The sequence below is a fragment of the Bubalus kerabau genome, chromosome 1, assembly GCF_029407905.1.
Source record: "Bubalus kerabau isolate K-KA32 ecotype Philippines breed swamp buffalo chromosome 1, PCC_UOA_SB_1v2, whole genome shotgun sequence".
Taxonomy (NCBI): Eukaryota; Metazoa; Chordata; class Mammalia; order Artiodactyla; family Bovidae; genus Bubalus; species Bubalus kerabau.
Genome location: NC_073624.1, coordinates 77,498,476 through 77,526,201, shown reverse-complemented (window position 1 = coordinate 77,526,201; position 27,726 = coordinate 77,498,476). Strand labels below are relative to the sequence as shown.

Sequence of the window (27,726 nt, the reverse complement as noted above, 5' to 3'; positions counted from 1 at the left end):
TTAGACAGAAATGGTATGGACCTAACAGAAGCAGAAGATATTAAGAAGAGATGGCAAGAATACACAGAAGAACTGTACAAAAAAGATCTTCATGACCCAGATAATCACGATGGTGTGATCACTAACCTAGAGCCAGACATCCTGGAATGTGAAGTCAAGTGGGCCTTAGAAAGCATCACTACGAACAAAGCTAGTGGAGGTGATGGAATTCCAGTTGAGCTATTTCAAATCCTGAAAGATGATACCGTGAAAGTGCTGCACTCAATATGCCAGCACATTTGGAAAACTCAGCAGTGGCCACAGGACTAGAAAAGTTCAGTTTTCATTCCAATCCCAAAGAAAGGCAATGCCAAAGAATGCTCAAATACCGCACAATTGCACTCATCTCACACGCTAGTAAAGTAATGCTCAAAATTCTCCAAGCCAGGCTTCAGCAATATGTGAACTGTGAACTTCCTGAAGTTCAAGCTGGTTTTAGAAAAGGCAGAGGAACCAGATATCAAATTGCCAACATCTGCTGGATCATGGAAAAAGCAAGAGAGTTCCAGAAAAATATCTATTTCTGCTTTTTTGACTATGCCAAAGCCTTTGACTGTGTGGATCACAATAAACTGTGGAAAATTCTGAAAGAGATCGGAATACCAGACCACCTGATCTGCCTCTTGAAAAATTTGTAGGCAGGTCAGGAAGCAACAGTTAGAACTGGACATGGAACAACAGACTGGTTCCAAATAGGAAAAGGAGTACGTCAAGGCTGTATATTGTCACCCTACTTATTTAACTTAAATGCAGAGTACATCATGAGAAATGCTGGACTGGAAGAAACACAAGCTAGAATCAAGATTGCCGGGAGAAATATCAATAACCTCAGATATGCAGATGACACCACCCTTATGGCAGAAAGTGAAGAGGAACTAAAAAGCTTCTTGATGAAAGTGAAAGTGGAGAGTGAAAAAGTTGGCTTAAAGCTCAACATTCAGAAAATGAAGATCATGGCATCTGGTCCCATCGCTTCATGGGAAATAGATGGGGAAACAGTGGAAACAGTGTCAGACTTTTATTTTGGGGGGCTCCAAAATCACTGCAGATGGTGACTGAAGCCATGAAATTAAAAGACGATTACTCCTTGGAAGGAAAGTTATGACCAACCTAGATAGCATATTCAAAAGCAGAGACATTACTTTGCCAACAAAGGTCCATCTAGTCAAGGCTATGGTTTTTCCTGCAGTCATGTATGGATGTGAGAGTTGGACTGTGAAGCAGGCTGAGCGCCGAAGAACTGATGCTTTTGAACTGTGGTGTTGGAGAAGACTCTTCAGAGTCCCTTGGACTGCAAGGACATCCAACCAGTCCATTCTGAAGGATCAGTCCTGGGTGTTCTTTGGAAGGACTGATGCTAAAGCTGAAACTCCAGTACTTTGGCCACCTCATGAGAAGAGTTGACTCATTGGAAAAGACCCTGATGCTGGGAGGGATTGGGGGCAGGAGGAGAAGGGGACGACAGAGGATGAGATGGCTGGATGGCATTACCAACTCAATGGATATGAGTTGGGTGAACTCCGGGAGTTGGTGATGGACAGGGAGGCCTGGTGTGCTGCAATTCATGGGGTTGCAAAGAGTCGGACACGACTGAGAGACTGAACTGAACTGAACTGAACTGAAGGACAAAATGAAAACAGGAAAAAAAAAATGAAGACATATGGTTTATTCGGATCATTTCATTTTAAAAGGAAAAATAATCTCATATGAGTAGTGAAAAAAATCAAAATTTAGAGTGAATATGAATCTAAAATGGCTCTAAGGACTAAAGTCCTCTTTACAAAAGACATAGTACTGTCTGGTTAAATAAATATGCAGGCTTGCTCATGTGGCATGCCTAGTGTTCATGAGATTTTAGTTAAATAGAAAAATGTGAATTACTATGGTTTGGGTGATGAGCTGTTTTCCAAATTAAAAACAGTATAGCAAAAATAACCTCCAGATATCTATAAATAATTAAATTGGCAATAATTCACCTCCCAATGTGAATTGGCATTTCATGTTAAGTGTAAAGCAGCTTTGATAAATCAAATTAAATCATGTCTTCTAGTATTTTATAAAAATAAATCCATTTAACATTTTGCATACTTTCTAAAAATAGAATATATGAGTAACAAAGTGCATATGAACAAGAAACCAGCTCTCACAAGGACCAAACAAAATCTTTCTCATTAAATTCATCTACTATACTCTCAATATAAGCAAATGAGAAATTATAATTTTAATCTAAAAAAGCACACTCACGGGATTTCAGAGATGGAGGGTCCCTTGGAAATCATTTGGATCCAAGCCCTCATTTTACAAGTGAAGAAACTGAGAACAAGAGTCAAGGGGCTTCCCCACAGCCAAAGGTCACCCTGGTCAAAGGCAGAGTTTGGACTGGGAGCCATGACTCTGAGGTCCAAGCCAGCCCTGCTCCACAGGGACTCACCTGCCCCAAGACTGGTCCTTTTCGTGGCAGGTTTATATCCCCTTTTTTAACTTTAGTGGTAACAGAGATAAGAAAATGCATAACTGATCACCCCTTAGTGGGCTTGAAAGACTGTTTGCAAGTAAGCCAGCAGTTGGCAAAAGTAACTGTTGATTTTATTAGCAGTAACCCACATCTCAAGAATATATTCAATAACCAAAAATAAAACTCCTTTTCAGAGTAAAAGATCATCTCTGTTACAGAAGTATCTTCCAGAGGTACACAGGAATATTTGGTGCTTTGCAATTTTAATCCTGTAATAAAAAAAAGCAAAACCCATTCATGTCAAACAGCATTCAATATTGCCTGCAATAGTAATAGAACTGTCTGTACTCTTGGATCCATATCCTCTCATGCACCGACCACTCAGCCTACTCCAACCTGCTTTTTGCCTCTATCACACCACAGAAACAGCCTCATTAAGGTCCACAATAAACTGTCAATAAACACAATGCTTGTTTTTCTGTGCAGGTCTACCTTGACCTCCCAGCAATACCAAAGAGTGGTCACCTTTGGCCACCCTCTCTCCCATTATAACATCCCTGTTTTCCTCCTACCTCTTTGAACTCTTCCTTTTCATCTTCCTTTGTAGAAATACCTACCACTACCAGTATATGCTGGAGTTCCTCAGGGCTCAGCTGTAGACTTCTTGCATTATACTGTCTTCCAAGGTAAACTCATTCTGGTCTGTGTTTTCATCCTCATCAGGTGTACCCCAGAAACTCCCTGTTTATCTCCACTCCACCACAAAATCTCCTGTCCCAAAGACATACAGATAGCTAACACATGGGAAGATGCTCAACATTGCTAATTATTCAGTTCAGTTGCTCATTCGTGTCTGACTCTTTTCGACCCCATGAATCGCAGCATGCCAGGCCTCCCTGTCCATCACCATCTCCCGGAGTTCACTCAAACTCACATCCATAGAGAAATGCAAATCAAAATGATGAGATATCATCTCACACCTATCAAAATGACTATCATCAAAAAGTCTACAAACAAGTATTGATGAGGATATGAAGAAAAGGGAACTCTGCTGCACTGCTGGTAGGAATGTAAACTGGTGTAGCCACTAAGGAAAACAGGATGGAGGCTCCTCAAAAAACTAAAAAGAGAACTCCCATCAGTTCAGTTCAGTTTAGTCGCTCAGTCGTGTCTCTTTGTGATCCCATGAACTGCAGCACACCAGGCCTCCCTGTCCATCATCAACTCCCGGAGTCCACCCAAACCCATGTCCATCAAGTCAATGATGCCATCCAACCATCTCATCCTGTCGTCCCCTTCTCCTGCCCTCAATCTTTCCCAGATTCAGGGTCTTTTCCAATGAGTCAGCTCTTCGCATCAGGTGGCCAAAGTACTGGAGTTTCAGCTTCAACATCAGTCCTGGATATTTATTGGAAGGACTGATCTCCCAGGACTGATCTCCTTTAGGATGGACTGGTTGGATGTCCTTGCAGTCCAAGAGACTCTCAAGAGTCTTCTCCAACACCACAGTTCAAAAGCATCAATTCTTCGGTGCTCAGCTTTCTTTATAGTCCAACTCTCACATCCATACATGACTACTGGAAAAACCATAGATTTGACTAGATGGACCTTTGCTGGCAAAGTAATGTCTCTGCTTTTTTAATATGCTATCTAGGTTGGTCGTAACTTTCCTTCCAAGGAGTAAGTGTCTTTTAATTTCATTGCTGCAATTGCCATCTGCAGTGATTTTGAAGCCCAGAAAAATAGGTCAGGGGCGGCAGCCAAGAGAGACTACCCCGCACCCGAGGTTAGGGGCAATGGCCAAGAGGAGCTACCCTGCATCTGAGATAAGGAGCAGCAGCTATGCTTTGCTGGAGCACCCGTGAAGAGAGACCCTACGTCCAAGGTAAGAGAAACCCAGGTAAGACGGTAGGAACTGAGAGAGGGGATCAGGGGGCAGACAGACTGAAACTACAGTCACGGACAACTAGCCAATCTGATCACACGGACCACAGCCTTGTCTAACTCAGTGAAACTAAGCCATTGTCATATGGGGCCACCCAAGACAGACAGGTCATGGTGGAGACATCTGACAGAATGTGGTCCACTGGAGAAGGGAATGGCAAACCACTTCAGTATTCTTGCCTTGAGAATCGCATGAACAGTATGAAAAGACAAAAAGATAGGACACTGAAAGAGGAACTCCCCTGGTCGGTAGGTGCCCAATATGATACTGGACATCAGTGGAGAAATAACTCCAGAAAGAATGAAGAGACACAACCCAAACAAAAACAATACCCAGTCGTGGATGTGACTGGTGATGGAAGCACAGTCCGATGCTATAAAGAGCAATATTGCATAGGAACCTGGAATGTCAGGTCTATGAATCAAGGGAAATTGGAAGTGGTCAAACAGGAGACGGCAAAAGTGAACATCGACATTTTAGGAATCAGCGAACTAAAATGGATTGGAATGGGTGAATTTAACTCAGATGACCATTATATCTACTACTGTGGGCAAAAATCACCTAGAAGAAATGAAGCAGCCATTATAGTCAACAAAAGAGTCCAAAATGCAGTACTTGGACGCAATCTCAAAAACGACAGAATGACCTCTGTTCGTTTCCGAGGCAAACCATTCAATATCATGGTAATCCAAGTCTATGCTCTGACCAATAATGCTGAAGAAGCTGAAGTTGAACGGTTCTATGAAGACCTACAAGGCCTTTTAGAACTAACACCCCAAAAGATACCTTTTCGTTACTGGGGACTGGACTGCAAAAGTAGGAAGTCAAGAAACACCTGGAGTAACTGGCCTTAGTGTATAGCATGAAACAGGGCAAAGTCGCTAATAGAGTTTTGCCAAGAGAATGTACTGGTCATAGCAAACACCCTCTTCCAACAACACAAGAGAAGACTCTACAGATGGACATCACCAGATGGTCAACAATGAAATCAGATTGATTCTATTCTTTGCAGCCAAAGATGGAGAAGCTCTATACAGTCAGCAAAAACAAGACCTGGAGCTGACTGTAGTTCAGATCATGAACTCCTTATTGCAAAATTCAGACTTAAATTGTAGAAAGTAGGAAAATCACTAGACCATTCAGGTATGACCTAAATCAAATCCTTTATGATTATAAACTGGAAGTGACAAATAGATAAAGGGATTAGATCTGACAGACAGAGTGCCTGAAGAACTATGGACATAGGTTCATGACATCCTACAGGAGGCAATGATCAAGACCATCCCCAAGAAAAAAAGAAATGCAAAAAGGCAAAATGGTTATCTGAGGAGGCCTTACAAATAGCTGTGAAGAGAAGTGAAAGGCAAAGGAGAAAAAGAAAGATATACCCATTTGAATGCAGAGTTCCAAAAAATAGCAAGGAGAGATAAGAAAGCCTTCCTCAGTGATCAATGCGGAATGAGAAAGACTAGAGATCTCAAGAATACTAGATATACCAAGGGAAAATTTCATGCAAAAATGGGCTCAATAAAGGACAGAAATGGTATGGACCTAACAGAAGCAGAAGATAGTAAGAAGAGGTAGCAAGAATACACAGAACTATGCAAAAAAGATCTTCATGACCCAGATAATCACGATGGTGTGATAACTCACCTAGAGCCATGCATCCTGGAATGCAAATTCAAGTGGGCCTTAGGAAAAACAATGCTAGTGGAGGTGATGGAATTCCAGTTGAGCTATTTCAAATCCTAAAAGATGATGCTGTGAAAGTGCTGCACTCAATATGCCAGCAAATTTCAAAAACTCAGCAGTGGCCACAGGACTGGAAAAGGTCAGTTTTCATTCCAATCCCAAAGAGAGGCAATGCCAAAGAATGCTCAAACTACTGCACAATTGCACTCATCTCACACGCTAGCAAAGTAATGCTCAAAATTCTCTTAGCCAGGCTTCAACAGTACATGAACCGTGAACTGTTCAAGCTGGTTTTAGAAAAGGCAGAGGAACCAGATATCAAATTGCCAACATCCACTGGATCATCGAAAAAGCAAGAGAGTTCCAGAAAAACATCTACTTCTGCTTTATTGACTAAGCCAAAGCCTTTGACTGTGTGGATCACAGCAAACTGTGAAAAATTCTTAAAGACACGGGAATACCAGACCACCTGTCCTGCTTCCTGAGAAATCTGTATGCAGGTCAGGAAGCAACAGGGAGAACTGGACATAGAACAACAGGCTGGTTCCAAATTGGGAAAGGAGTACGTCAAGGCTGTATATATACTGTCACTCTGCTTATTTAACTTATATGCAGAGTACATGATGTGAAACGCTGGGCTGGATGAACCACAAGCTGGAAACAAGATTGCCAGGAGAAATATGAAAAACCTCAGATATGCAGATGACACCACACTTTTGGCAGAAAGTGAAAAAGAACTAAAGAGCCTCTTGATGAAAATGAAAGAGGAGAGTGAAAAAGTTGGCTTAAAGCTCAACATTCAAAAAACTAAGATCATGGCATCTGGTCCCATCACTTCATAGCAGATAGATGGGAAACAGTGGAAACAGTGACAGTCTTTATTTTGGGGGGCTTTTGAACTGTGGTGTTGAAGAAGACTCTTGAGAGTCCCTTGGACTGCAAGGAGATCCAACCAGTCCATCTTAAAGGAAATCAGTCCTGAATATTCATTGGAAGGACTGATGTGGAAGCTGAAATTCCAATATTTTGGCTACCTGATGCAAAGAACTGACTCATTTGAAAAGACTCTGATGCTGGGAAAGATTGAAGGTGAGAGGAGAAGGGGATGACAGAGGATGAGATGGCTGGATGGCATCACTGACTCGATGGACCTGAGTCTGAGTGAACTCCGGGAGTTGGTGATGGACAGGGAGGCCTGGCGTGCTGCAGTCCATGGGGTCGCAAAGAGCTGGACACTACTGATAGACTGAAGTGAACACCTGAAATTAATATTGTAAATCAGTTACACATCAATTAAAAAAAAAAAAAGACTCCTGACTTCTAGACCTATATATCTGGTTACTTAATAACTTTAACTGGATTTCTCAAAGACACTTCAAAGTCGAGATAGCTATGTGTGAATTCAGTCTCCACACTCCCCAGCCCCTCTTCTCGTGTTTCCTATCTCGAGTAGTACCTTCCTCTTTTAAGCTGCCCAAATCATACATCCTGACTTCATCCCTTCTCATGCTCTCCATTTCCAATCTATCTCAAGCTCACTTGATCCCATCTATAAAATCCTTTTGCTCTACCCATTTGTGTCATCTCACCACCACCTCTCCAAGCGATCACATCTCACTACAGCTGTCTCCTCTCCTGGCCTCTCTCTGGTTCGCTTTCATGTATTTCAAAACAAAGGTGCTGACTGTGGCAATGCTCAGAACACTCCGTCTTGCTCGTACTCGATTCCTAACCCGTCTATAAGCTGTTCTGTGGTCCAAGGGCTGGCCTTCCTTTCCAATTCTGTGTCATACCACACCTCCCCTAAATGTAGGTCCTACATTCCATCCTTTTTGCAGTTTAAAACTCATCACAAATTCCTCCATAGGGCCTTTTCATGCACTATTCCCTTTTACCAGAATGCAATCCCCCCTCTCTTTACTCAGCTCCTTCTTTGCTCAGCTAACTTCTACATGGCCATCAAATTTCAGCTCAGTTTTCCTCTCCTCATGGACACCTTTGCTGACAGCCAATCCTGGGACAGTGGAAACAGTGTCAGACTTTGTTTTTTTGGGCTCCAAAATCACTGCAGATGGTGACTGAAACCATGAAATTAAAAGACGATTACTCCTTGGAAGGAAAGCTATGACCAACCTAGATAGCATATTCAAAAGCAGAGACATGACTTTGCCAACAAAGGTCCATCTAGTCAAGGCTATGGTTTTTCCAGTGGTCATGTATGGATGTGAGAGTTGGACTGTGAAGAAAGCTGAGCGCCGAAGAATTGATGCTTTTGAACTGCGGTGTTGGAGAAGACTCTTGAGAGTCCCTTGGACTGCAAGGAGACCCAACCAGTCCATTCTGAAGGAGATCAGTCCTGGGTGTTCTTTGGAAGGACTGATGCTAAAGCTGAAACTCCAGTACTTTGGCCACCTCATGGAAAGAGTTGACTCATTGGAAAAGACTCTGATGTTGGGAGGGATTGGGGCAGGAGGAGAAGGGGACGACAGAGGATGAGATGGCTGGATGGCATCACTGACTCGATGGACATGGGTCTGAGTGAACTCCGGGAGTTGGTGATGGACAGGGAGGCCTGGCGTGCTGCAGTTCATGGGGTCGCAAAGAGTAGGACACGACTGAGCGACTGAACTGAACTGAACTGAATCCTGGACCAGACTGTTTTGTTACATGCTCCAGAGAACCATGTGCCTTCTACTATTTGAGTCTGAAATAAAACACTTTAATTAATTTCTACCTTTTCTGCTGGAGTAATGTTTAATATCACAGGGAACACAGGACTGTCTTTGCACAGTGTGTGGCATAGTACCTGGCACATAATGTAAGTCTTTGTTCAATGAATGAAATGATCATCCTAGTCCTGATGTTAGCAGGTATAATCTAGTTCAAGTTTGCAAACAGAAAGGCAAAACAGAATATATCTAATAAATATGGTCTTCATTCTTTTCTTCAGACCTTCTCCTTTAACCATTCTGCATATTCAGTCACCGAACAACTCATCACCAATGGGGTCAACGTGGAGTGCTCCATTAGTTGCTTACAAATATATTTTTTAGAAAAGATGACTAGTGATTTGAAACTAGAAAGGTTTAAAAAGTATTTTTTAAAATGAACAGAACATTGGCTTCATTTCACAGAGAAGAGGATTTCTTCTTTTATGTGATTTTATTTATAAAAATATTTATTTTTTGACTTATTTGGTTATGTCGGATCTCCCTTGTGGCACACCGACTCTAGTTGTGGTATGCGGGATTAGTAGTGTGGCACAGGCTTAGATGCCTCAAGTCATGTGGGATCTTAGGTCCCTGGCCAGGGATCGAACCCACACTACCTGCACTGAAAGGCAGGTCCATAACCACTGGACCACCAGGGATGTCCCTCCTTTATGTTATTTTAAAAAAGAGATAAGGACTTTCTTTGTTGCTGCTGTTTAGTCCCTAAATCATGTCCAACTCTTTGCAACCCCATGAACTGCAGCGAGCCAGACCTCCCTGTCCTTCACCAACTCCCTGAGTTTGCTCAGACTCATGTCCATTGAGTCAGTGATGCCAGCCAAGCATCTCATCCTCTGTCGTCCCTTAGGTGATGCAAATTCGGGAGCTGGACAGGCCAGCGTCACTCCTGCATACACATAGATGCCATCCTTCCTCTACTGGTTCTAACATGCAACTTCAAAGTAAAAACATCAGTTTCTCTTTATTTATAACAGGTAAAAACTGCAGTACAGTCATCTAACATACAACAAAAAAACAAGTGTAATTATATCCTTAACAAAAGGACAGCCAGCATGTTTTCTTCCATAGCACAGAATTACTACTGGTTTGTCTCCACGGTTGGTCCTCATCATCTGGTACATTTTCCCCCCAGGAATTTCCTTTTCAAAGGAAGACGGTCTTCAGGGCAAAAAATGTTTATCAGACTCTAGTTCCAGTAGTATATACTTTATTCACTTATAGATCCATAACCACCCCACCCCACGCTATCCTGCTCCAGCCTTCCTTGAATTCCTATTGACATCAGTCATTTATTACAACTCTCCCCCAACATTTATTATAACCCCCCCCAAGTTGTATTTACAGTTAAGAAGAATCTGTAAATGGCACAAATCGACTCAGCTGTTAGTGCACAGAAGTCAAATGATCCTCTCAAATACTGAAGTACTTTTCTCCAGCTTTTGGTAAACAATTATATGTTCATTTAAAACACAGAGAACATTCTTTAGACAAACATAACTCCTGAAGCTCATCTAGCAAGACAAATCGCTTTGTATTTCTTAGCACAATAAAATGTATCTTTGGAAACTGAGAAGAACCAAAATTATTTAAAACAATAACAGAACACCACACATAAAAATCACACAACAGATTGACTGATCCATTGAAATTGTCAAAATCGATTTTTAGTGAGGCTCTGCATTTCAAATAGGCCAGGAAAAAAAAAAAAAAGGTCCTAAAAGGTGTATTTTACACATGTGACGTTTCATCCTCCAAAGAGCTGTTTTTCTCACTTGAAGTTTCTAAATAACATTTAGAAAAAGAAATATTATAAGAGAGATTATCCAGCTCAGTCAATTTATTGTCAGAGGTTATCCACAACTGCTTTGAATTTTCAAATGTCAAGAGTGGGAAGCCAGTAATAGATTTGGCAGTTCAATATGTGACACTATTATATTTTTAAGTAAAATCATGCACTTCCCCTAGAATTTATTTATTATCCCTTTTAAAAAATTCATGGAACTTGTTAAATATTGACTATTTCTCTACTTCTCTTTCAAATCTTTCCTCATATCTTCACCAAGTTTCTGCTTAATCTCTGATAACATCTACCTTGACTTGCTGCTCAAGAATTTTCCTTAGCCCACTTAGAAAGGCTGACACAATTCACTCCAAACCCTTCAGTGTCAAAGAGAGCGCCACAGATACCTCACATGTGGGCGTGGGAGAGTGATGGCTAGGAGGTAGTCTTAAGCAATTATCAACATGAATTGCTCAAAGAAGCCAGGAGAACAGTCACGAGGATAAGAAGAAACCTACTCAACTTCTCCTGTAGTCTTTTCTTTATTTAAACATGGAGCTCTTTTATTTTTGAACTTCATGTGTAGTTTCTAGAGCTCACTGAGAGCTCACCAAGAGAACATCCATAGAAACTGTAGTTTTTTTGATAACATTAACTTCTTACATCCACTTTCTACTAGAGGAATAATACTTTTAGAACTGGTTTTTGCCTTATGATCTCCTTTACTGCACTTTGCTTTCTAACAATCATATGTCATTTCTGTAAATGAAAAAAGCAAGAAGTTATACTAAAACAACTAAAATAGAAACGCTAGCCTTAAATTCTGACTTGAATACTTTGGCTTCAATTATAACAGAACTCGTATTGGGGACCACCTATGAGCAAGTCAAGGAATCCTATGTGTCTTTCCTTAAAAGCCATTACACATTTGTGGTACAGTGATCTGAATTTCTTTGTCACCATTATAAAACTTTAATTTCATGTACTTCATTTGATATAACCAAACCATCCTATATACTTCATAGAATTACCTTTGAAAGGAAGCATGAGCCATGCTTTAGAGGATAAAGTTTTTCTTAAAAGGTACTCTAAAAGAGAAAGTTATATTTATTTTACTTTTTAATTAATTTTATTATTATTATTTTTTGGTCATGCCACACAGCTTGCGGGATCTTAGCTCCCTGACCAGGGATTGAGCCTGTACCCTTGGCAGTGGAAGTATGGCATCTCAACCACCAGACCACCAGAAAATTCCCAAGTAAGTCATATTTATGAATAAAATTTCCTTTGCATGACTTTTTGTAAATGATCATTTAATGAATTTTGCAACATAATTTTCATTTATTCTTTGAAAGTAACTTGCCCACCTAATACTTTTTCTGTTATCTTCAGGTGACTTTTTCTCTACAAAAACCTAATTAAGGACGTTGCACCAATTTACTCTTACTTCCTTCTTGTTCACTGAGTTTAAAATGGGTATAGGCAAGAATGCCAAATAATGTACATAACATGCCAAGACCCTGATTAATTGACAATGGATCCTTGAATAAAACATATCCTCCAAATAAAGTAATGCAGAACTTGAAGTGTCCAAACATGTTATAGCTGAGGTTTATAGATAAGGATAAAAAAGAATAACAAGCTAGATGTTTTATATTCTCTCTCCTCACACACACACACACACACACACACACAAAGCAAAGGCTTCCAATGGCTGGAGAGAAGTACATGAAACACAGACTGAAGAGCAGCTCCCAAGTCTAAAGAACAGGAACTTCAGTGAAGTCCTGGGTGATCCTAGTTTCTTTGGGTAGCTTTTAGTAATTAATCAGTGACAGGAGACTCCTTCAACTCTCCCTGCTGACCTCCCCAAAGAAGAGAGAAGGGGCTGCAATACAAAGTTGGGAAAGGGATTCAGAACAAGGTACAGAGAAGCTCTTTTGTAGAGCAATTTGTGATGCTGTTTTATGGAGCCATTTCTAAACTTCCCTTGGCAAGTGAGATGAGACGTGTAAGGCGCCAGAGGGCTGACTCAAGGGCAACACAGCCAGTGTGCTTAAGCTTAGGAGGGAATCAGGGACAGGGGAGGGACTAGCACTGAGCACCAGTGACATGCCAGGCACTATGCCAGGTGCATATCTAACACCATTTTATAATATTTAAGCATCGTATTTCCCTTCACTGCAATATCACTCTTCTCGTTTACAACAGTGGAGGCTCGAGGATGTTAAGTAACTTAGATCACAGAATTAGTAAGTGGCAGGGCCAGAGGTCAAACATAGATGGGTCTATTTAACTCTAAAGTCCATGTTTGAGTTGAATTTAGTGCCCGTAACTTGCTGCTGGATTAAGGCAGTTCCAAATCACTGTTCATTTAAAAGGCTAACTAAAGACACAACTGGTACCTTTGCAAATTATTCTTACTGAATTTTAAATCGTTTTTTCTATATGAATTAGTACTTTATTATATTTCAGATGTCTGATACGTACCCATGTACTCTTTCTAATAATACTAGAAAGAGCTACCACTCTGTCCCGGCGTCATTGTGAGGATTAACTAAGCTAATATATGCAAGGCTTCGAGCACCCAGTAAGGTCCCTGTATGTGAGCTATTTACAGCAGTGTTGTGCTGCACTTAGTCGCTCAATCGTGTCTGATTCTTTGTGACCCTATGGACTATAGCCTTCCAGGCTCCTCCATCCATGGGGATTCTCCAGGCAAAAATGGGTTGCCATTTTTTGGGTCTCCCACATTGCGGGAAGATTCTTTACTGTCTGAGTCACCAGGGATGCCCAAGAATACTGGAGTGGGTAGCCTATCCCTTCTCCAGAGGAACTTCCCAATCCAGGAATTGAACCAGGGTCTCCTGCATTGCAGGTGGATTCTACACCAGCTGAGCTACCAGAGAAGCCCATTAACAGCGGTACTTACACCTAATAAACACTGGCCAGGTGCTGGACACATATTCTCTCAGACACTTACAGCAACCTAATCATGTAGGTACCATGACCCCCATTTCATAAATGATGAGAGTGGGACCAGAGATCTCCCACAACTCGCTGAGGCAGCAGCAGAGCTGCAGCTGCATGCCTGGACCTGTCCAACCTCAAAGTCCAGGTTCCCTCCTCTGTTCAGAGCCAAACTAGGCAACCAGGAAGTTCCGTCTGGGCAGGAGAGCACAGGTCAGGTCACCAGAGTACCTGAGCTTGCCTGCCTCAACAGCGGTAATTTTCCTGTGGGACAGAGGACCTTCTCAAGAATGTTAATTATAACCATAATAAAACAGGCTTCATTTTCAATTATGAGCTATCTTCAAGTGCACTGGCTCCCACATGTCAGCATTTCCTTACTCCTCAGCCTTTCTTTTAAGTGGTCAAGGTCTGTTAAAGATAATTATATGAGAGGAAAGGCAAATTTAAAGAAATTCTTCAGTGAATCCTTTTGTAAATTAGGGGAAAAAAAAAAAAAAAAAACAGGAGCAAGCTATATTCAACATCTCCAACTCCTCTAATTCTGCACTTTCTTCCAGTCGGCTTCTACATGGACACTCTGAAGTTCTTGTCAAAATCATCAGTGCCTCCACCTCACCAAGCCCCTTCCTCAATTACCTGAACCTGACCTGGCAGCAGCCTTGGACACAGCTGACTCCCCTCCTCCTCACTTGGTTTCTACACCCTCTCCTCCTTCCTCCCACCTCGACTGCTCCTTCATGGCCCCTTCCGCCTGGCTCCTGTCATCTCTGCAAACTCTAAACACTGAAGTGACCCAGGACTTGGTCTTTAGACACCATTTTTCCCTCTTCCTGTGTGCTTAAGTAATGTCAGCCAGACTCACTGCTTCAAACCACGTCTATACACCACCAACTCTCTCCAGAATACCTCCAGCCAAGACCTCGATCTTGAACTCTCAGACTTGTTTCACCCCAAACTGAGTACCTGGTCTTCCTCCCCACCTCCACACCTTCTTCGGGCTGTCCTATTTCAGTCCACGGCAACTGTACTCCACCAGGGGCTCAGGCTCAAAGCTGGGTGAGTCAACCTTCTTTCCTCTCTCATTCTCCACATCCAATCTGCCTGCAAAACCTGCTGACTCTATTTGGAAATATATTCAGAGTCCAATCACTTCTCACTGCGTCCACTGTGACTCTCCTGGTACCAAACCAGTGTAGTTTCTAAATTAGCATACTGCAGTAGCAGCAGATGGCTTCCCTTCATCTCTCGCCCCTTTCAATGCAGTAGTTCTCAACTGGGAGTGATTCTGTCACCTGGGCAAGGATGTTTTTGGTTTTCATAATTGGGAAAAAGGGTGCTACTGGTATCTGGTGAGTGGAGGCCAGAAATGCTGCTAAACATCCTCCAATGGACAGGACAGGCCTCTGCAACAAAGAACTGTCTGGATCAAAAGGTCAGTAGCACTGAGGTTGAAAATCCTTGCCTTGCCTGTTCTCAACACAATAGCCCAGAGGGATCCTACTAAAACAGACATAAAATCGTGTCCTGTCCCTGCTCAACGGCTTCACATCTCATGTAAAAGCTCTGCTCAGTTTGACCCCCTATTACTCTGAGTTCTCCTAAAGCCACCCTGTGTTCCCCCTGCTCCAGCCACACAGGTTTCTTGTTCCTTCCAGTCTCTCGCCTGCTGTTCCCTCTGCCTGGCAATGCTATCCATCCCACTCTGCGTGGAGCAACCTCACTTCCTTCAGGTCTTTACTCAAAAGTATCTGTTTTGCTGAGGCCTTCCTGTCTACCTTCCATAAAACTTCACCCTGTCCCCAATATTTCACAACCCCTTCCCTGCTTCATCTTTTTCTCCTTATCACTTTACACTATAACACTGCATATGCACATTTCGTTTCTTATTTATAGCCTTTCTCCCCAGAACTTAAGCCTGTGAGAGCAGAGATTTTTGTCTCTTTGGTTCACCACTGTATCTTCAATGCCTGACATACAGTAGATACTCAGTATGTGAATATTTACTAAGTCAAGAAATGGTTTACAGTGGGCGTTTAGTTAATATTTGTTGAATGAATGAATGGATGTTCTTAGGGCACATACTTGGATGCCTTGATCTGGCAGCATAAGTCCTGGCTAGACCACCCAAGTTCAAACCTGGACACCACACTTCTCGGCGGGTGACTCCAAGTGAGTTATTCAACCCCTCCGCACCTCCACTTCCTCTTCTGCAGAGCAAAGACAGAATTTACTTCATTGAGCTACTATAAAAACTAAATGTTAATACACAGAAGGTGTTTCAAACACTGCCTGGCACAAAAGAAACATTTAGTTAAGTGTTGCTTTTGTTTTTAATTTTTTTTTTTTAAGTTTATTTATTTATTTATGCCAGGTCTTAGTTTTGGCATGTGGAATATGGTTCCCTGACCAGGAATCAAACCTGGGCCCCTTGCATTGGGAGCCCAGAGTCTTAGCCACTGGACCACCAGGGAAGTCCCTGTTTTTTTTTAATTATTACTATTAGAACTGTTGTTATTTATTGATAGCTGTCAAATATGCTGCTTTTATACTTTGTGGACAGCTCAGTGTTCACTCATTACAGATGAAATGCTAAAAATGGGCAGCTGAGTTTGATTAAGATCTTCAAGTCATGACTTCACTTCTTGATGTGAAGTAATATTGAGAAAAGCAGGCACACCCAGCCAGACAAGTACAAAAATAAACTCACAAGTCAGAGTGACTAGTCTGAAATTACTGTTACTTAGATTAACCACTCCTTTGTATTATTATCAAACTATCAATAACTGAAAAGTGATGGGAAACCTAAGTATTACCTCAGTATTCACTCAACAAATGTTTATGTGCAAGGAGTGGTGCTCTGCATTAATTCTGATACGGGAAAAGCTCACTTAAGAAAATTCAAAAGCATTTATGATACAGAAAGCTAACCCATCTCCCCAGTTGACAGTTTGTTAAATCTCCATAAAGACTAAAAATAACCCAATCTACTCAATTTAGGCCATGCAATAGTAAGTGTGAGACTCAGATAAAGAAATCAATGTGACAGAGTTTTGGAGAATATAAAAGACTATACATTTGAGAACTGTTAGGAAAAGGATACGTGACTGGTGAAGTGTTCCCAATGATCCAATAAATCGACAAGTTCACCATGAAAGCTATGACTCCAGAGAGCAGGACCATCAGCTACAAATAAACCAAAAGAATCATTAATGAAAAGCAGCTGCAATCATTACAATCATCAAGTGAAAATATACTTCATCAGGAACTTCCATCAATCATTAAAAACAAGACGTTTTTTTCGGCTGCACTGCAGTGCCTTGTGGGATCCTAGTTCCCCAATCAGGGTACCAAAACTGGAACCCCCTGCAGTGGAAGCGTGGAGTCCAAACCACTGGACTGCCAGGGAATTTCCCAAAATAAGGTTTTTAAAAAGAGATAATCAAGTTCGGAGAAAGCAAGAACTGAGGGTAAAAAAGCAGAATGAGTAGTATTTGAAACTGTAATTTTGTCTACAGAATCCAATGGAAAATCCTTCAACAATATGCTGACTCTGAATATAAATTTCCAGGTTAGTTTTTCTTATCTATTCAGTGAAAAATTATTTTGTAATAATTTCTTATTATAAAAGTAATATATATTCATTATGGAAAAATTAGAAAATAAAGATGAACAAAAAGAACATAAGGAATTTTTTTCCTTTTACTTTTACCAAGATGTAATTGACACACAGCACTGTGTAAGTTTCAGGTGTACAGCATCATGATTTGACCTACACACATTACAAAATAGGATTCCCTTGTAGCTCAGTCGGTAAAGAATCTGCCTGCCATACAAGAGACCCATGTTCGATTCCTGGGTGGGAAGGATACCCTGGAGAAGAAAATGGCAACCCACTCCAGTATTCTTGCCCGGAGAATCCATGGACAGAGGAGCCTGGCAGGTTACAGTCCATGGGGTTGCAACTGTCGGACACGACTGAGCAACTAAACCATAAACCAACCAACCATTATGGAATGGTTACCACAGCAAGAATAGAGAACATCTACCATCCCCACATATACAAAATTAAACATATAGGAAAAAGTATTTTTCCCTGTGAAGAGAACTCATAAGGAATTCTTATAATCCCAACCACTCAGCACAGTTAATACACTGGCATATATCCTTTCACACCTTTTTTCCTTTGAATTGCTCATTTTATTCTTATTTAAATTCAATCAGTAGGCATTCATTCGATATCCACAAAACTAGGCCAGGCCTTATAAGGAGCACAATGGGTTCTTGCCCTCAAAGATTTCAGAAACCACTCAAGGACATCATAAAAATCTTTATAATATAATCACAGCTTATACTTACATAGTGCTGACTAAGCAACAAGAATTGTTCTAAATATATTACATGTACTAATTCGTTTAATTGTTGCAAACAGCCATGAGAGAATAAAATATTTTCCCTTTTTACAGACAAGAAAACAGCACAAAGAGGTCAAGTAACTTGCCTAAGACACACAGTTAGTAAGTGGAAGGGCCAAGATCTAAACTCAGGGCAGTCTGCTTCTGGAGTCTCTGCTCCTAACTGGCTCTGCTCTGCTACCTCTTAACCAAATGAAGCTTCCCCAGTGGCTCAGCAGTAAAGAATCTGCCTGCAATGCAGGAGGCTTGCACGAGATGTGGGTTCAATCCCTGGATCAGGAAGAGTCCCTGGAGAAGGAAATGACAACACGCTCCAGTATTCTTGCCTGAAAATTCCCACGGACAGTCCATGGTGTCAGAAAGAGTCAGACACAACTGAGCGACGAAACAGCAGTGCGATACAAGACGCACAGCTCAGGCAAGAAGAGAAAATTAGTCTTGAGCTCTAACCTCATTAATAGGCAAACAGGCAATAGATTCTATAGGCTTCTCTAGACAGGAGATGTCCTTTTGGGCTGGAATAGCAAGAAAAATCTTTGGATTTCAATGCATGTTTAGATTAGAAAAAGAAATAACAGGGGCAGGAAACAGTATGGGTCAAAGCAGAGGAACGAAAGCCGAGGTGTGTGCATGGGACATGAGTAAACCTGCTCGGCTGAGGATGGGAGACAGCGGGCTGTCCCACTGTACACATGCATGACATTCTGTCCACACATATCCCACAATTTCATGTTAAAAGTCAGGAAACAAGTCAGAGAGAGAGAAATATCATACGATATTGCTGATATGCGGAATCTTTAAAAAAAAAAAGATACAAATGAACTTTTCTATAAAACAGAAAGACTCACAGACTTAGAGAACAAACTCATGGTTACCAGGGGTGAAAGGTGGGGAGGAAGGATAGCGAGGGAGTTTGGGATGGACATGTACCCACTGCTATATTGAAGATGGACAGCCAACAGGGATTTACTGTAGAGCACAGAGAATTCTGCTTAATATTCTATAACCACTAATTGGGAAAAGAATTTGAAAAACAACAGATACATGTATATGTATAACTGAATCGCTCTGTTATATACCTGAAAACAACATAACACTGTTAATCAACTATATGCCAATATAAAATAAAAAATTTAAAAAAGGTTATAAAACCATTATCTACTGCTGAAATAGAATTCAGAGAAAATATCAGTTACAATCTGAATTATTACAGAGTTTAAATTCCAAAGATAACATGTCATATTTGAAGACTCTTTCTGTCCCATATGGGTTTTCTCAGTTTTTAAATCAGTACAGTAGTAACTAGACCAGGGGAGTTGGATTCACAATCTTTTAATTAGAAACAGTAATGCCTTACTTTCTTATTTTAAACAAGTGAGGCCCACTAAATTTTTAACTAAGAGAAATTTGCCCCTTAAAGATTTTAAAAATTGTTTCTAGGAATGTATCATTGTTAATTTTACAGAGTTTGCAGTATGTCACAAGCCTATTTCTTGATGACCTTCACATCATTAAAAACACAATTACACTTTGAGACAATGATGCCCTCTAGAGACAAGAAGAAATGAAGGTGATTCTCCCTTTTCAGTGGTCTCAGACTGCTGTGCTCTGTTTCTTTGACCTTTTTTTATGGTCTTTCTGCTGAGGTCCTCATTTTTAAATGTCAGAGGACCAGTCACATAAAGCCTCTCCCCTCCTAGTCTAAGGTGCCCAAACTACAGTGGTTTGATAAATTACCACCACCAACAAAACAGACATGCCCATGCCCTGTGTTAAATGTATGGGAAGCAGAAGTTCCTTTCCTAAGTAGGGGGACTATACTTTCTAACTTTATTAAAACAATGTCCCCAAAGTACAGACCCCTTTGATCTGGCAATTCCATTCTAAGACTCTATTTCACAGAATAAAAAGTCCCAGTTCGTAAGGCCACATGTACAAGGCTGTTTATGCAATACTGTTTATGGTAGTTAAGAACTGCAACTATTATACAGCCATCAAGAGAATGATGTGAAGATATTTTTATGAGACACTGTTAATTGAGAAAAGCAAGATACAGAAAATCATAAGTCCCTGCTAACACAGCAGGGTCCCAATAAAGCCTTGCTTGAATTTCTAAAAAAAAGAAAATCTGTGTAATATGATCCCACTTTTGTAAAAGAAACAAGTGTATAATTTAAGTATACATATGTGTATGTATGCTTGGGCATGTTTATGTGTTTATATGAGGGTATGTACAGCACAGAGAAAAATAGGCAAGAACAAACACTAGAGTGTTAACATGACTTACTTCAAGGAGAAGGAGTTGGGTAATGGGATGATGAAGTGTGTATGGGTAGCGGGGCTGGGGAAAAGGAACCCAGGATAAAAACAGCATAAGTAATATGGTTACATATATATGAAATTAAATATACACACACACGCATGTATCTGTGGATTCAAAAAAATCCATGAAATGATCATTACCAAAGCGGTAAAGGTGATTATCCTAGCGTGGCAGGATTCACGGGGACTTTCACTTTATAATTGTATGTATGTTCAAAAATATATACAATACGAACTACTTTTTATTGTGATATTATCACAATAAAATCAACAAAGCTATATTTTAATTATAAAACAATAAATGCCCAAAATATTTGTGGGCTATACAGCCTGGCATCACTGTGGAAGGTGACTGAAGCCATAGTGGAAAAGCCAATATGGTTTTTCCAACAGTCATGAACGGACATGAAAGCTGGACCATAAAGAAGGCTGAGCGCTGAAGAACTGGTGCTTTCAAACTGTGGTGCTGGAGAAGACTCTTGGGAGTCCCTTGGCCAACAAGGAAATCAAATCAGTCAATCCTAAAAGACATTGACCCTGAATATTCATTGGAAGGACTGATGCTGAAGCTAAAGCATCAGTACTTTGGCCACCAGATGATGTGAAAGGCCGACATAATGCTGGGAAAGATTGAAGGCAGGAGGAGAAAGGGGTGACAGGATGAAATGGTTGGATGGCATCACTGACAAGGACATGAGTTTGAGCAAGCTCCAGGAGACAGTGAAGGACAGGGAAGCCTGGCGTGCTGCAGTCCATGGGGTCGCCAAGAGTCAGACACAACTAAGCGACTGGACGACAAATAGGCATGCTCAGCATAGTAACCAGGCATCAGAAGACCTGAATTGTAGTCCTGGTTTTACCACTGACTAGCTGTTGCACCCTAAGCAAGTCCCTTAATCTTTCTCTGCCTCAGTGTCTTCATCCAAAGAATCATCTTTGGGCTTCCCTGGTGGCTCAGTGGTAAAGAATCCACCTGCCAATGTGCAAGAACAGGTTCAATCCTTGGTCCGGGAAGATCCCACATGACTCGGAGCAACCAAGCCCATGCACAGCTACTGAGCCTGTGTTCTAGAGACCGAGAGCCCCAGCTACTGAGCCCACAGGCCGCAACTACTGAAGCCGCCCGCCCCAGAGCCCACCTCCACAAGAAGAGAAGCCACCACAATGAGAAGCCCGCGCACCACAACTAGAGATCAGCCCCTGCCTGTCACAGCTAGAGAAAAGCCTGCGCATCAACGAAGACCCTGAACAGCCCCAGAATCATTACTAAATAAATAATAAAATTAAATTTAAAAAAAAAGAATAATCTTACCTTGCCTCCCTTAAAGTGTGATTATAAAGATTAAATGTGAGAATGGATCTGAGCTAGCACTCTGAAAACTAAAAATTGCATTAATAATTATTACTGTCTTGTTTCTTAGACACCCACCCAAACAATTAGAACTTACCAAAGCAGAGACTGACCAGGGACCAAATATTCCTCCTTCTGCGAACACTGGCTCAAAGAAGGGCACGGCGACCAGCAACATGGCAGATGACATCGGGGCCTGGTAGTACAGCAGCTGCATCGAGTTTACTTGCAATTCATGCTGTTTGGCTCCTACCCACTGAAATTCAGGAAAGAGAACAAGTTAGGCAGAAAAAAAATAGTGGTACTCAACAAAGAAAAGATGCAACTTTGGCCACAAACACGGGAATGAGGGGCAGGGCTCAGGGAAGAGGAAAGGCCTAAGATTTCAAAGATCAATAATATATATGTATATCTTGTAAGCTCCTTGGATAAAAGGAGTTTTCTATATTCCATGTCTGATCATTGATTTTCTTCTTACTATTAAAGGAGGAAAAAAATCCTCTCTTCCCTCCAGATCCTAGTAAATATGGAAAATCAATGCATAGGTATCAGAGATCTTGGGAAAATTAGGCAGGAATGGATATTTATAAGCAGGAATAAGCAGGCTTTTCTTCATAAGCAGGATAAGCAGGAATACAGATGCACTGTCAGACTTCATTTCTTTCTAAAAATGGCCCCCAAAATGAAGACTGGGAGGCAGGGCGGACTCTTAACTGGAGACGAACAGAAACCTCATTTATCCCAGGTGGCCACCAACGTGTGTGGTCAGAAAGGTATGTGAGGGCTTTTCGTTAACTTCAGAAAACTCACAGTGGCAGAGCAGAAGGAACCTCCCTCCCTATGGCTGACTTTTCTGTGAAAAATCCCCCCTAATAAACTGTAGATAATCACAACCCCTAAAAAGGCTATCCTTAGAACAGACACTCCACAGCCTCAAACCCTTTCAGTTCTCAAAATGCTTCAGAAATATAACTGAAAAAGAGGTTTAAAGAAAGTTTGATAGGACTGTCTGAATATAAGACCTGGCAAGAACAGCCAGGCTTTTTTGAATAACTGCTCCTACATAATTCTTTTTCCTGTAGGTCCGGGTATCCTGTTACATAAATGCTAAGTCTATAGAAATTCACCAAGACAAAAATAGAAGAGCAGGAAATGTGAAGCATTATCCTGCCAGCCTTAATAAGAGTCTGCTGTGAACACGAAGGACAAAGAGTTGATTCTTTTACTTGGGACACCACAGTGAGTGAAAATGAATGCAGAGGGTGTACGCACAGCCCTGCGTGGCCTCAGCAGCCTCTATGGGCAGCCACGTGTCTGACACGAGGTAGCAGGCCCAGCTGGAATGGTGGTGACTCTCGGGCCTCCGCTTGCCCTCACTGCAGCACAGCCTGGCTTCTGCTTGTCACCCTTCTCATGAAACTGCTCCCCGACAGGGCACCTTCACCTCCAGCGGCCACACTGATGGACTGCCCTCGGCCCCCTTCCAGCTGGAGCCCTCTGCAGAACCTGCAACTGCTCTTGGAATAACTTGACCTCTGGTTTGTGCTGCTTTCTTACTCACCTCTTCCTTCCCTACTATCTGTAAGGGAGATGTCTGGCTTTCCTCTTTTACCTCCCCAACTTATCTTTTCCTATCCACTGACACCTAGAGCTCTGACCTTCTTCCTTGAGCATCCTTTAAGTCACTCCTTTAACAGCTTACTGATCATTTCACTTAGATCATCTGCAGGAGCTTATTTAAGATTAAGCTGATTACTTTTTTCTCCAAATGAGCTCCTCCTGTGTTGTTCCAATAATTAATGATATAATCTCCTCCAAGGATCAGACTCATTTTCAGTAGGGTCTGCACTCACATTCAGTTGGGTCTTACTAATTCATTCTCCAAAAGCTGTCTGAAGTTTGTTTTTTCCTTTCCATGTCCAGTACCACTGTCCTTGTTCATGTCCTTCCTGTCTTCCCCTTAAACCATGGAGCACTTCCTGACTGCTCTGCCTGTCAACCTGTCTTTCCTCTTATTCATCCTTCACTGCCCCCAGAAGTTTCTATAACACAGGGAATGATCAAGTCACTGCCCTCTCTGAACTCCTGTCCTGGTGTCTGCAAGATAAAGGGCACATTTCCTCCACATGATACTCAAGACTGCCATCTGGTCTCACCCACCCCTCAGCCTTGTCTTTCCACCATGCAACTACAGTCCAGTCTCACCAAAAAGAACCAACTTCTCCAAAAATGCTCTGTATTTTCACACATCATTGCAAAGAAAGACCTCTGCTATATTACTCTGCTAAGCAAATTCCTATGCGTTCTTCAATTTGAACTTTCCCATAAAGCCTTACCTCACCACCACCTCCTTGCAGAACTGTCTCTCTTTCCGTGGTGTTCCTCAGAACTTTCCTCATACCCTGAGCTACACTACCTGTGATCAGCCTTCTCCATGCATTTCTTCGATACAGGATTATAGCTGCTTTTCATCTCTGTATCAGGGCTGAGTATAAAGCAGAAGAAATATCTGCTGAATGGAGGAAAGACTCAATCATCTTTCTACAACTAAATCTAACAGCTCTTAATTCATCTTAACTCTTTCAGCTCTTAACTCATCTCTTAATTCTTTTCAATGCCCTAGTTGTATGAGAAGAAATAACTTGGAAATTATACAAGGATACAATAGGGAAATACAACTTTCCTTAAAAATAATTTTTTGGGGAATATATCTATTCTGTAACCATACCTTTACCATTTACCAATAATCAAAAACTTTGCCCATAACTTAGTCTAGTCTACAATCATTCCTTAGTCAATCTCATTTCAAACATCTACCTGAGAGATACAGAATTCTTTGACTCCAATCTATAGCAATTTTGAAACTTGTCTGAACAAAAATGGTCATATTGGCATGGCCAGTGAGTACCGTGAGTACTGTGAATTGAAGTTATATGTAAAGGATACAAGAAATTCTAACGTTCAACAAATAAAATTTCTCGCTCTAACAAATAATTCATACTGAATCCAAAAAGTCCATTTAACAAAAAAGATAAATAGTATCTAACTAAAAATTTAAACTCATTGAAGTATGCCCAAATGCAGTTTTCTTAAAGCACAAACCTGAGCTTCCTCTGATTTCTCTCTGGAGTAAAAGAATATCTTGGGGCCAAGTGACAAGACTGAGTGGGTGCTCCATCCTTTCATGTCACTGCTCTCTTTTATTTAAACTGCTTCTCTGCCACTAAGAAATTTATTCAACCCCAGAATTTTCACATAACAATGTTTCTGAACTAACCAGTACTAGAAAATGCTAAGGCTGCATTATTAAATTCCTAACATTCATAATAAAAATGCCTTAGTTTACAACTAGTGGATGCTTGTGAACAAAGTAAAATTGATCACACATTTGGCTCTGATTCCCCATGCAGGCATACCCAGAATTTTCAGTCCAAGGTTTTCAGTATAGAGAAAATACTGTTTCACTGTACCCTTTGTCATTCATTATTCTTTTCCCCACTATATAAGAAACAAACAAAAAATACTTGTTGAGGTTTTACGGTAATGAAGTAAATAAATCCATGAACAACTTTTCAGTAAATGCCTCCCACAGGCAAGGCATCAGGCTACTGCAAGAAGTGAAATACCCATTGCTATAAAATACTGACAGAGACAAATCATTAGAATATATAAGCTGTTAACAGCAGCATATCTTTTGAGGCAAAGATTTTAAAAATCTGAAATTTTCCTTTCCTGTTCAATTTTTTGGATCTGTACTTACTCCTTCATAGTAACATCAAAATTAATGAGTAAATGATAAATACCATAAAACCCATGAACACAATCCTCAAGTAAAAAAGTCTTATTACTCATTTTGTAAGGATTTCCCAAAAAACATTATACCATCACCCGAAACTCAGACTGTAAAGTGTGGGTATTATACACTTACAGACAGGTAGGAGGACACTTGGTGAACACCATACACCCACATTTCTGTCTCCTTTCTTCTCTTCAACTTGAGTCAGACAATTTATGCAATTATCCTTTCTTCCCAACAGTCTATTGTCTCTATACTGTGTTGCCTAAACCTTGGGGCACAGCTTCAAAATTTATGAAATCTGCTAAAAGGCACATAAAGAAAGAAAAAAAATTACCAACCACTTGATAAAGGGATGTAACTAAAACACCAAGAGCAGCAAACACCGTTCCAAGGAAATTAAACTTCACATCGTAATAAGAATTTAGGATTACACCTAAAGTTATAGGAATCTGTAAAGAAAAAGAAGTAGATGTTGTTCAGATTAAATTTATGAGACATAAAATTAGTATTCCTTTCACAGTGTCTTACACGGTTAACCATAAAAATGCCACTAGGAAACAATGAACCTCTACAAATATTCTTCCATGTGAAAAAAAAAAAGAACTGTTAATCCTACTTCCTCAAAATTGAATAAAATAATTCTATATTTTTGTTCACATTTAATTTTATTTAAAATTCTGGGTAAAATAATGAGTCGATGTATTGCACTTTGCATGAAAATACCACATGCGAGCACATCGGAGTAAATGGACTACAAAACTAGTGTCTAAACAACATATAAACACAAGGGTATAACAAAAAAAGCATTAAGATTTTAAGTTCTGTAAGTTATGAAGTACTAAAATTATTTTAGCCCATCTTTTTTTTATGTAAAGACTATGAAACCTCTGCAGTATGTCAACACAAACATATCCTGAGAGACATTTAACGTTTATCATAAAGTCAGTTTGAGATTTTCCACTTAATCCGATACGGATTTGCATCACTCAATACAGCTTTCTTTCTTACTCAGAAATCACAGCATAAGGATTTCCATCAAACAGTAGTTACTAAAACTCACACAAGTACACTCTACTGTGCTGAAAGCCCAACAGAGCGCCAAGATGGCTTTTTTTCACCTTTCCCAAATAAGCGTGAAGTTCACAAATGACTCGTGTGGATTTTACGATCATGGGAAAGAGGATGGCGCAAGGTTACGCAAACTTCCCGCGGGCGAAAGATGGTCCAGGTGAGTTGTTAGAGGCGCACCTCACCCGCCTGAAGCTACTCACCAGCGTGAGCCGTATTTTGGTGGAGAAGGTTTTCTTGTAGCAGAGGGTCTGGATGACTATGATTACCGGCGTGGTCATGGCCTTGGCCAGCTGATAGGTGCCTATGGTGTTATTCTGCAAAGATAAGTTGGTGAAGACCACGAAGCCACAGAAGCTGAGGGCCAGGAGGAGGAGCTTGGAAGGCGGCAGACTTTTGGGGGCAAAGATGTCCAGCTTCTGACAGACGTACAAGCCCAGCCAAGTGACCACGAAGTGAACCAGGGTCAGGCTCATGTTGGGGAAGCCGTAGTGGACATAGATCCATTTGTTAAGGAATACAATGCAGATGGACACCAGTAGGTTGAGTAGGAGCCCGGCCGCGATGCGCCCGTTGCCCCGTACTCGATCCGCCAGCGATGCCATGACTCTTGCGTAGCCGGGGGCCGTCAGCCTCCGAAAGGGGCGCCGGGCCTGTCTCCGGCTGCCCTCTCCCTCCTCCGCCGCCGCCGCCGCGTTCTCGCAGCCGCCGGCTTCACGATCCGGCTGCGGAGAGACATTCAACCTTCGGGTCCCAGCAGAGTAGCAACCTCAGTAAAGCACACATGCTCTGCCGCCGCCCATTCAGTCTGCGACTACGCGGCAGCACGTCCCGCGCGCCCCGCCCCCTTTCATCCGTGGTCACGTGGCTCAGGGCACCCGCGCTTCCGCCCTCGAACAGTTAGCGGAGCAGCCTCACCTGCGCAGGCGCGTGGCACACTGGATGAGGCGAGCCGTATCCTTCTTGCCCTACCACCTGAGTTAGCTAAACCCGGCTATACCAATCAGGGACCCCTTTCTTGTTGGACATCTCCTGTGTGTTGGTTGGATCGACTTGTTAGCTACTGTTAGTGTTGAGCACGGAGAGGGCAATGGGACCCCACTCCAGTACTCTTGCCTGGAAAATCCCATGGACGGAGGAGCCTGGTAGGCTGCAGTA

At 41.5% G+C, this 27,726-nt stretch overlaps 1 protein-coding gene across 4 annotated transcripts; it reads right to left on the bottom strand.

Moving 5' to 3' along the window:
- Positions 1 to 2,603: 2,603 nt before the first annotated feature.
- SLC35E3 (solute carrier family 35 member E3) lies at positions 2,604 to 27,450 on the bottom strand. 4 transcript variants are annotated; one of them, XR_008714103.1, is made up of 5 exons: positions 26,772 to 27,449; positions 25,839 to 25,949; positions 21,799 to 21,957; positions 3,112 to 3,265; positions 2,604 to 2,763 (listed from the first exon to the last, which is right to left on the bottom strand). XR_008714103.1 is itself a non-coding variant. In XM_055580117.1 (5 exons), the coding sequence occupies exons 1-5, from the start codon at positions 27,171 to 27,173 to the stop codon at positions 10,632 to 10,634; spliced, it is 768 nt and encodes a 255-aa protein (XP_055436092.1). In that variant the 5' UTR covers positions 27,174 to 27,439; the 3' UTR covers positions 10,038 to 10,631. The 4 variants fall into 4 exon arrangements, 3 of the variants coding, with proteins under 3 accessions (XP_055436092.1, XP_055436073.1, XP_055436081.1); XM_055580117.1 differs by lacking the exons at positions 2,604 to 2,763; positions 3,112 to 3,265 and adding exons at positions 10,038 to 10,644; positions 16,717 to 16,799 and having other exon boundaries at positions 26,772 to 27,439; XM_055580098.1 differs by lacking the exons at positions 2,604 to 2,763; positions 3,112 to 3,265 and adding exons at positions 10,906 to 12,248; positions 16,717 to 16,799 and having other exon boundaries at positions 26,772 to 27,431.
- Between the last annotated feature and the right edge of the window lie 276 nt (positions 27,451 to 27,726).

Bases quoted from the DNA above. Each gene is read 5' to 3' on its own strand.
- SLC35E3 (XM_055580098.1), bottom strand. From the start codon at position 27,173: ATGGCATCGCTGGCGGATCGAGTACGGGGCAACGGGCGCATCGCGGCC. The intron at 25,950-26,771 runs GTGAGTAGCTTC...TTTTCTTTACAG, and splicing joins CCAAAATACGGCTCACGCTG to ATTCCTATAACTTTAGGTGT. The intron at 12,249-16,716 runs GTATCCTTTTCC...TATAAACCTCAG, and splicing joins GGGAACACTTCACCAGTCAC to CTATAACATGTTTGGACACT.